Below are 11004 nucleotides of genomic sequence, written 5' to 3' on the forward strand. Positions count from 1 at the left end.
TCTAGACCTATTCAAATATCAATATTAAGCTAAGAGAGTTCTAAAATGAGAATAGAGATTATTACAAAACTAATTACAATAATATATTAGTTTTATTTATATAATTATATAATATAATAATAATTATTTTAAAACAAATATATTATTTAAAAAATAGAAAATTTTAATTAAATAAATATCTCAAAACTAAAGTAATTAAAATTAAAATTAAAATCCCAAAACCAAATAAATCTAATCAAGTTTCACTAACAAATAGGCTTTTCTCTATCTGAACCTAATATCACTAATAATTTAATAATTAAATATTTCCACACACATTCTAAAATCTAAAATATAATTTATAGTGAAAATAAATTACATGTATGAAATATTTATGACATACATAATAATTGTTTTTTTAATAATGTTTATGTCCTCTATTACAGTCAACGTAGCTTCCCATGATTTTCATACAGCATCTAACGGTTAAGGTTCGATTTAATTAACATAATTTCAGATCATTTTGATAACAACATCATATTGTTAACCACATTCTTCTTCCATTAACCTATCAATTTGAAAATTGAGAAAAAGTTATATTTTAATAGAAATTTAGACGGATAATAGGCTACATAAACATCTTAATAAAATATGATACCAGAACAGAAATTATAAACCCACAAAACAGTGGGGACAATGACGTGCCAAAATATAAAATGACTGAATAGCCCTATTATGGTAGCAGAACAGAGATTATAAGGCCACATAATAGTGAGGACATAGACGTGCTAAAATATAAAATATCTCGATAGCCCTAGATTCATGTGCAGCAGACACACCAGACAGCTACAAAAGCATGTGGAAAATATAGAGAACTCACCAACACGGAGTTTGATTTGTCCTTTTTGGCAGGGTAGATTCGGTGTTGACAATATTTTTCTACCTTTTAATCAAAACCCAAATTCGCCGTCAGCAGCCTGCGGTGCACATAACTTTTCTTAATCTCCTCCGACCGTCTACACTTTTCTTTCATTATCTTAAAATATTTTATACTAGAAGAGAGTACAGCTCGTCCAACTCTACTAAATTTTCCAAGTATGTCGAATTAAAATTCTCGGTCTGCAAGAATTCCTGTTCGAGTAAATTGCAAGAGGAAGATGATTGCTTTTCGTGCAATATTTCACTTCCACTTGGGGAAACGGAGGGAGACTGACGATTAACTCTGTTTGTTTGAAGGCCTTGAACATACTCCAATCGATCGTACCGATAATCCCCCGTACAATCCTCCAACAATAATTGGCACCATGATTTGGAGGCTTCTATTTCACCAACATGATCATCTGCTGCTTTCATGTCCTCTTCTTCTTTAATACCATCATGGGTATCTGGTAGATGGTCATAATTATAACCATTAACATTCTCTACGTCTACTACTTCCTTTTCCCTGTATCTCACTGACCTTGTTTTCAGGGCTGTATTTTGAGGCAGGCCGTCATATATATCTTCGACATCTTTCTCATTATAATTACTGGAGTCAAAAGGCATATCCATTCTCTTGAAGGGCTTATGGAGTTTGGGTTCTAATTCACCCATTTGTAACCTCTTTCTCAAGTGGGTGTTCCAGTAATTCTTTATTTCATTATCCGTTCGACCAGGAAGTCGCCCTGCTATCAATGACCATCTGCACATGTGATCACATTACATTCCATACTCATTTCACCTTACTATCTCTCCATGTGTATATATATGAGGATTATGAAATCATTGTAATAACTTTTGATTGAATACACTGAGCTTTATACCAAATTAGCAAAACTTGTTAGATACTTATTCCAGAGAGATTATTGCTGACTCACATACCGATTACCAAGAAGACGATGTAATCTGATGAGGAGCTCCTCTTCGTCCGGCGAAATATTTTCCCTCTTAATATCTGGACTAAGATAGTTCAACCAACGGAATCTACAACTTTTGGCGCATCGTTTTAGGCCTACAAAACCAAGTTGTTCGGCTTAATATAATTTTACACTTAACTTCTCATGATAAACACAGTTATTTTCATTCAAATTCAAGGACCACTCATCATTAGACATGCACAAACAAAGAATACAAGGACTGTGAAGATTATTATAAGCTATATTCACCCGATTTCTTTGCAATAGATTTCCACGGACCAACTCCATGAATTTTAATGCAATCATTCAAAATCTTATCCTCGCTAGGAGTCCAAGCCCCGCTTTTGAGACGCTCACCATCGGATTTTGCACCGAAGCAACTGCGAGATCTACCCATGATGTATGATCTGATCTATCCAACAGACTCTCAACCAACAGCTTCTATATAATCTCTCAGTGGCCGGTCCTCCTCTGTTCATCTCCCTTTGCAGGATAACAGTTTTGGCGAGAATAAGATAAATAAATAAAGACAGTCTTCTGCAGCCCGTGATGGACTTTGTAACAATTTTCCTCGTGACGAGGACCACCTATGGGATAGAGGAGAATCCGAGTGCAATCTGCAATGCTCTCAACTCGTCTCAACGTAGATTTTTTTATTCTTTAAATCCGAGAAAGACGGCTTTCGAATCATATTTTGTGTGTTTTATTATGCAAGGTCGAGCGGTGGCAAAATCAGGCTGTCCATGTTTGTTTTGTTAAGTTAAATCTAAACCACTACATTCGTCCTTAGACGGGCCAGTGGCCACTATCTGATGATAGTGACGAAAGGCCGAAGGCCTCTGGCATTTGTGAAGTTAGGATCAGGATGACAACTTTATTAAACATGAGTGCAAATCTTTTGTACCATAAATAGACGTTTTGCAATTTTTGCACTTTTATTAAACAACATGTGCGAAGGCGGCGTAGTAGCTTTCTTTACCGGTCACAACGGTCATTCTTCAGGAATGGAAGCTGAACGAGTGAATTGTCAATCAAATATATTAAAATATATGATTATTTTCTAACTAGAGTGTGTTTAAGAGGTAGTCAGTTTTAATGTTGATGAAAAAGCAATTCACCTAATTTTGGGTTGGGTGGTAATGAAATATTTTTATTTTGTTGGGTTCATTCTCAACTTCTCCGTATGAAATTGAATTAATTTCCCTTCATGAAATTAAATCAGTGAATTATATTAAAAGTTAGCTTAGTCAATTTATTGACACTGTATCCACAAATATATTTAAATATTAATTATAATAACTGTAAACAACTTTAAATTATAAAAACATGTAAAAGAATTTGTAAAGTTAGCTTAGTCAATTTATTGACACTGTATCCACAAATATATTTAAATATTAATTATAATACCTGTAAACAACTTTAAATTATAAAAATATGTAAAAGAATTAGTAGTTTTATTTTGAAATTTTTATTCTCAATTTTTTTTAGAAAATTAATTTTCATTTATATAATTAAATCATTGATTTATATTAAAAGCTGGTGAGGTCAATTTATTTACACCTGGTTCACGAATACACTTAAAATATTAATTATAATAAATATAAGTATTATATTTATTAATTATAATAATACGTAAAAAAACACTGTAGTATTGTTTTGAAATTTCTGTATTGTTTACATGTATGTAATAAGTTTATAAAGATATAAAGCATAAAGATAAAATTTATTCAATTTATGTTATTATAAAGTAATAGAATGAGAAGTTAACATTCTCTTAATTAGGGTTTTATAGTTTATTATATGAATTAAAGTGAGAAATTAAGTGTTTATTTGTCTTTTTTTGTTTTCCATTGAAGGTGAATGGGTGTATTGTGAAAAGTTTTATTGCAATAGGTTTATTGTTAAAGTATTTCTTGCTATAGCTTTCTCTTCTATTTGTTTACAAAACTGAGTTAGTCAGCTTGATTCTCTAAGGTTAAAAATAAATAAAAATGAAGAAACTTCCTTGAATGAACTTGTGCAAAATGCTCCTCCTGGTTGCAAAACAATTTTTTATCCAGTGACCAATATAATGCACTAAAACACTCTTAATTACATTGTAAGGGATTTCCATAGGAAAAAGACTTCCCTCTCTTTGTGTTTCTGTCATAACCTTGTGCAGTTGGATTCGATGTTAGAAGATTAAAAAATATTCACCCATTCGATGAAAGTAGTTAGAAATATTCGGTTGCAAATTCAGTTATAGAAACACCCTATTCACTGATCCATCATCCATTTGAGCACGAAACTGTTTGAGCACTAAACATTTGTTATGCTAAAGGATGTGCAGGAAATTCTCGCCGCGCTTGCCCAAGAAATGCTCTACACCAGAGTTCCTCGTCATGATGTCTGAGGCGACACAGGCAAATTTTTGGGCACAAATTTCATTTTCACTGGTTTTTGTACTAGAGTCTCCTCAAGCTCCTCGTTAATTTATTATTATGACCATTGCAAATTTCATCTAACTGGTTCGATCACTGTGTGGAATGTTAATTTGATTTAGATACTATTCTTGGTGACACCACAAGAAGGATAGGTGAGTTTCAGCATTTCAATGAGAACTCGCCCTTACCGAGGAAATCCTCTGCAATAGAATCCCTTGCCATAAGTTCTGTGGTGACACGGGGCAAATTTTTGGGTACGGTTTTCATTTTCACTGGTGGGTTTATTTGAGTTTCGTAAAGCTCCTCTTAATTGATTATTGTAACCATTTAAATTTGTTCGAGATTAAAAATTGCAAATATAAACTTAGAAACAGAATTCCTTTCTAATTAATGGTGGGATGGTTATTGTCACGCTCCTACACCTGCGGTAGTCTTTCAACTGCTCTTAGCGAGGTGCGGCACCACCAAACACTTTCTTTTCACCAATACTTATGTTCATGGACTACACCTAACCACTTACTCCTACTTAGTTTGTGTTTCACAACCAAGTATTATTATGCTATCCTTTATACCAATGAACACCCATACACATTCATTATCAACAACAATTATAAATGATGAACACAATTGCACAGTATAAAGGGATGGGCAACTCCCTGAACAATGAGTCTACCCGATAATATATTATACAACAGTTTACAAAGCTTTACAAGTATACTTGGGAACCCCAAGTTTGATACTTAGCCAAATTTACAATCCAAGGAAAAACTCGGTTGCCTAGCCCGTCAGCACCTCTACACAGTCGTCGCACGACTCACCAATGCTTTGTTCACCTTGTCACATGATCGTGTTGTTTGCCCAACTTGGGCGCGCCTCCAAGTCGCCACACACGGGCACCTCTACCTGAGACACACCTCCGTTCACAATCTCAACACTTCACCAAGTCACCATGCACACTTGCACGCCGGGCGGGCGCTCACCCGAGTCGCCAAGACACCCACACCAAGTCGTCACACAAACCAGGCGCCACACACCCGTGCACACCTCAATCGTCCGTCATGCGCCGCACACCCGTGCACGCCCTCACCCAACCACTGGGCACTCCTTCACCCACAACTGAGTCCAACGCCTTTTCCTCCGTGCGACTAGCCCAAGAATGGGCACATCAAACCTGCGCCTTCCTCCCTTAGCTTTGCGCACTAAAACTGCGCCTAACTCCTCTTGAGCGAAAATTTCAAGTGTTTGAGCGATGATCGATTGATGATTTGAATGCCATCCAATGCACTTCTATTTATACCAAGTGCAGGGCGTAGTCTAGCTGCCCAGCCGACTCGCCCAAAGCCCCTTGCTCCATCGCAAATGCTTCACTTTACCATGTCGGCTCCTCATAAACGTAGGTCGGCCTCCATACAAGTCTAAGTCATGCTCCCACGCATATAACATGCTCGCCCATCCTCCATACATGTGCATATTGTCATATCGCACGCCTGAACGAGCTTGCACTTTACTCCAACCGCAGTTGCACTTCGTCAAATGCTCGCCCGTTTAGCTCTACCCACGCGCACGAACATCCGCCCACATGCCTAGGAACTGCAGGTCATTACATCCTCCTCCACCTGAGGTCATTGTCGTCCTCGAAAACATACCATCCTGGTAGCCATCCACCAAGATCAACAATGTCTGTCTCATCCATGATGTCAACTCCTCCACATACTGCAACATCCCTGCAACATATGTAGAACCACCGTCTCCATCATGTTTCGTCCCGACAACCAGATGTCACCAAGGTCACCATACCAAGGTATACACCTCATTGGTATGTCATACATCAGAAATCATCTCAATCCACTATCATCAACCACCCTGTCACAATCTCCACATGTTGCTCTCCATCGTGGAAGGCTGGCCCCTCCACCTCAAGCTACATGCTTCCTGCAACCTCTCGTGTCAACCTTGTCATGTGTCGTCCTCATGTGAACTGCTGCCATGATACTCCAACACAATGCTAACACATCTCTGTACACTTCACGACTCCATGTCTGAACTAGTTGGGTAGCTAATCCAACTATCACGTTTAAACCATGAGAGTGAACATCCTCATGCCACCATCAGTTGTTTCTCTGAACATCCCATCACATCATCAACTCGATCAAGAATCCATCTCCATACAAGTGAAAGCCATGCTGAGGTCCATGAAGTAGCCCTCATCTCATCTGCAACATGCTATCCATGATGTTTGGTGCCAATGTGCTGCATGAAATCAGCCACATCTACCCTAACATCATCATCCATATGTGTATCTCCTCAATATGAAGAGACCATCTCATCAAACTCCGACTCTTGACGTGCCACATCCAGGTCCATGAAGTAACATCCATCATATCTGCAATATGCTATCCCTCAAGTCTGCCATAGAAACAAGTATACACCTGTCTCATCTATCCATATGTTGCCCAAGATCATAGATCAATCAGCTTCCATGTGTCAAAAGTGGTTAAGTCTCGTCTCAACCCATGCCCAAGCGTTGCCACCAAGGCATCATCATTGTTGTAACTCCATCACTCCAAAGTGTCTCATATCGATCCTCCACATCAAGTCACTCTTTCAAGCCATTCCCATACATGTATTTAAAAGTATGCACCCCATCCTACATCAAAGTATATGACCTTAGCTCCTCAATGCATCAGATCCTACAAACCCACCATATATGAAGTCCCTAAAAGTCACAACCTCATGTTATCATAAGCTCCATGAGTCATCTCCAACCAACATCTCAGCAAGCATACAAGTCTCAGCCCAAAGGTCTCTGCAAGATGCCTCATCTCTCCATGTAGTAGGAATGCTCCATAGTCTACCCACAAGTCCATCCAACTGCATGGCCTTGTTGTACAAGAGTGCACAACCTCTCCATCGGCTCATAAATAATAAATCTCCATGTCACACTAGCAAATCCACCTGCACAACATCCCTGCCTTGGCACTCCTCATTGGATGCCCATAAGTGACACCTCTACAAGTGCTCCCACACAATGTCCCTGCATAAGACTTCCATGCTCCATGTCTCCGACCTGATGTCCATGACTAAGTTACCCATGTAGTCCAACCAAGTAGACCCATCACAACAATCGGTCATCTTCATCCAAGCTGCAATCTTCAGTCTAATGAACTCGGTCACCCAACCATATCATCATCCTCACGAGTCCCTTCCATCATAGCTCCCCCACTGAAGGTCCCACCAAGACTTGCTCTTGGTCTCGGCCATGAGAAGTCCACCCAAGCATCATCGTACCTCAAATTTGTGCCCTTCAATCTGTGCATGAGTCATGATGGACACTTAGCTAATTCTCCATGTGGCTAAAGCATGACCCAATCCTCTGCAATGATCATCATGTTCCTCCCTTGTCACGGGCCTTTGTACCTTCTAACATAAGGTCACAAACAACCCCAACAAGTCCTGCAACAATCAACAATCCTTGCTCCTCCATACAAGGTTTCACCATAGTCATCCATGGTAAGATTCTCCCTAGCATCGACAAACTGACTTTGCCCTTCCCTTCATACGGTCCATCTAACAAATGCTCAAGTGAAACACAAGCATCAAATATACTTGCATCATCATCATGAGGCTCCTCCATATGAGTATCCTCACCCATCCATGTCTGCGAACTGCATGATCCTGGTCCAACTTGATCAATCTCAAGTTCATCCTCCATCATTGTCATATCTGCAACATCCTCAATCATCACGGCTTCCTCTTCCTTGTTAGCACAATCTGCAACTTCATCTTGCTCCATTGTCCAACCAAGTTGAAGAAGTTCCTCTTCAACATTCCTTTCCAAGACTTCAAGCTTCTCCCGAATCTGGGGGTTCTCTTCTTTCATCCGCTTCAACCTGTATAAGGTAAGCAAGAGCTTCCCTTCGCACTCTTCCAAACCTGCCATGCCTTGTCGTTCAACTTGGCCCAAGCATGAAGCTTCACCTCTGCTAAACCTGTTTCACCATTCCCCTGAATCACCCTGATGTTCAACCTATCACCTGCAAAACTTGAGCTCCCTGCCAAGTCTTCAGTCTTTGTAGAATCAGCTCCTTGATTCAGTCCACCAGCACCAGCGCCCAGCACTAGCTCTGATACCACCTGTCACGCCCCTACACCTGTGGTAGTCTTTCAACCGCTCTTAGCGAGGTGCGGCACCACCGAACACTTTCTTTTCACTAATACTTATGTTCGTGGACTATGCCTAACCAATTACTCCTACTTAGTTTGTGTTTCACAACCAAGTATTATTATGTTATCCTTTATACCAATGAACACCCATACACATTCATTATCAAGAGCAATTATAAATGATGAACACAATTGCACAGTATAAAGGGAGAGGCAACTCCCTGAACAATGAGTCTGCCCGATAATATATTATACAATAGTTTATAAAGCTTTACAAGTATACTTGGGAACCCCAAGTTTCATACTTAGCCAAATTTACAATCCAAGGCAAAACACGGGATCCTAGCTCATTGGCACCTCCGCATGGTCACCGCACGACTCACCAATGCTTCGTTCACCTTGTCACACGATCGTGTTGTTTGCCCAACTTGCGCGCACCTCCAAGTCGCCACACACGGGCACCTCTACCTGAGACACGCCTCCGTTCACAATCTCAACACTTCACCAAGTCACCATGCACACTTGCACGCCGGGCAGGCGCTCACCCGAGTCGCCAAGACACCCACACCAAGTCGTCACACAAACCAGGCGCCACACACTGTGCACGCCTCAATCGTCCGTCATGCGCCACACACCCGTGCACACCCTCACCCAACCACTGGGCACTCCTTCACCCACAACCGAGTCCAACGCCTTTTCCTCCGTGCGACTAGCCCAAGAATGGGCGCATCAAACCTGCGCCTTCCTCCCTTAGCTTTGCGCACTAAAACTGCGCCTAACTCCTCTTGAGCGAAAATTTCAAGTGTTTGAGCGATGATCGATTGATGATTTGAATGCCATCCAATGCACTTCTATTTATACCAAGTGCAAGGCGTAGTCTAGATGCCCAGCCGACCCGCCCAAAGCCCCTTGCTCCATCGCAAATGCTTCACTTTACCATGTCAGCTCCTCATAAACGTAGGTCAGCCATCATACAAGTCTAAGTCATGCTCCCACGCATATAACATGCTCGCCCATGCTCCATACATGCGCATATTTTCATACCGCACGCTTGAACGAGCTCGCACTTTACTCCCACTGCAGTTGCACTTCGCCAAACGCTCGCCCGTTTAGCTCTACCGACGCGCACAGACATCTGCCCGCACGCCTAGGAATTGTAGGTCGTTACAGTTATGAAGGTAAGTATTACAACTTATGTATTTGAGCACGCTGCACTGGTTCGTTTGAATGATTTCGTTTCTCAGAAGCTTTAACTGGTCGCTGACCCAACACTGAACCATGTAAAGATTCAAGTGAGAGTCTTTTATGTGACAGATTAGCATGTGTCATTGATTTCATAGTGTGGTGTTGTCAAGCCTAAATGATTAAATAAGTGTAGACAACAGAAGCTGGAATATCTAGAGTAAGCATTTTCATTAGAGCTTTTGAAATGTTGCTATATAACTCTAGTTATTTACACAATTTTATTTGAACTTCTTCGTGTTTATTTATTTATTTTCTGTAATTCTGTGATAATTGCTCTTTGTAATGTGAGATCATAACAATTTTTAGCCTGTAGTATGCGAATTGTTTTTCGAAGCGTGTGGAAGAAGAAGAGAAATTCTTAGCATCTACCAAATGCTGGCGGTTGAAGGCAATCCTGAGCTTTGATCACAGTTATAAGGAGTTAGTTGTTTCATCCTTGATTTGCAGCTATCGAGCTTAGTAAAACTATGGAAGGCATAAGGGATATAATCATAAGTGTGAAATCTTCCAATTTTCTTTGTCAGTATTTGCAGAGACAAATATTAATATGTTGTAGAGCATAATGTTGAAGAATCTTAGATTTGCAGCTATCGAGTTTAGTAAAACTATGAAAGGCAGAAGGGATATAATCATAAGTGTGAAATCTTCCAATTTTGTTTGTAAGTATCTGGGGAGACAAATATTTAATATGTTGTAGAGCATAATGATAGTTGCATGTCATTATGCTTCATAGACTTTCTTGAGCCTAGCCTTTTCATTTCAAATCTCATAGCGTAATAGAACGTTGTTCTATTATAGGCATCTTGCTTTAAACAAGAACAGTACGAGTGAGGCAACTTCGCAGCCTATTTATTGCCCAATCGTTATATTGTTTTCCTATGTTTTTAGTGAGAAGAATTCCCTCCCAACAATGGTAAAAATTTGATTTTATGATCTCACTAAATTTTCCAAATTTTATTGGGCTAACTAGATTTTCCAAATTTACTATCTATTTTATTAAAAAAATGTGGATTTGTGTTATGACACCCCACAAAATTTACCAATTCTTATACGCCGGTAAGATTTGCAAAATTTGTTGTCTACATTAAGAAATCCAAAATTTCTTATATCGGCAAGTACCAAGTTGTTTTCCTGAAAAGGAATGTTTTAGATTTGATTTCATCATTCCAGGGAAGTGAAAGGTTAAAGGAAAGGTTGATCTTAAAGAAGTAACAGGCCTTGAAGGAAGTGAAGTTTTTACTTATACAAGATCATATGGATGTTATCTATGGAAGAATCAGGAATTTATGTGAACATCA

General features: G+C 39.5%; 1 protein-coding gene across 1 annotated transcript; it reads right to left on the reverse strand.

Moving 5' to 3' along the window:
- Positions 1-612: 612 nt before the first annotated feature.
- On the reverse strand, positions 613-2352 carry LOC149256503 (uncharacterized). Its single transcript, XM_089457444.1, has 3 exons — positions 2124-2352; positions 1840-1969; positions 613-1660 (listed from the first exon to the last, which is right to left on the reverse strand). The coding sequence occupies exons 1-3, from the start codon at positions 2269-2271 to the stop codon at positions 1027-1029; spliced, it is 912 nt and encodes a 303-aa protein (XP_089313570.1). The 5' UTR covers positions 2272-2352; the 3' UTR covers positions 613-1026.
- Positions 2353-11004: the final 8652 nt, after the last annotated feature.

Source organism: Pinus tabuliformis, chromosome 7, assembly GCF_031772625.1.
Source record: "Pinus tabuliformis cultivar Carrire ecotype Pingquan chromosome 7, CPIR1, whole genome shotgun sequence".
Classification (NCBI taxonomy): Eukaryota; Viridiplantae; Streptophyta; class Pinopsida; order Pinales; family Pinaceae; genus Pinus; species Pinus tabuliformis.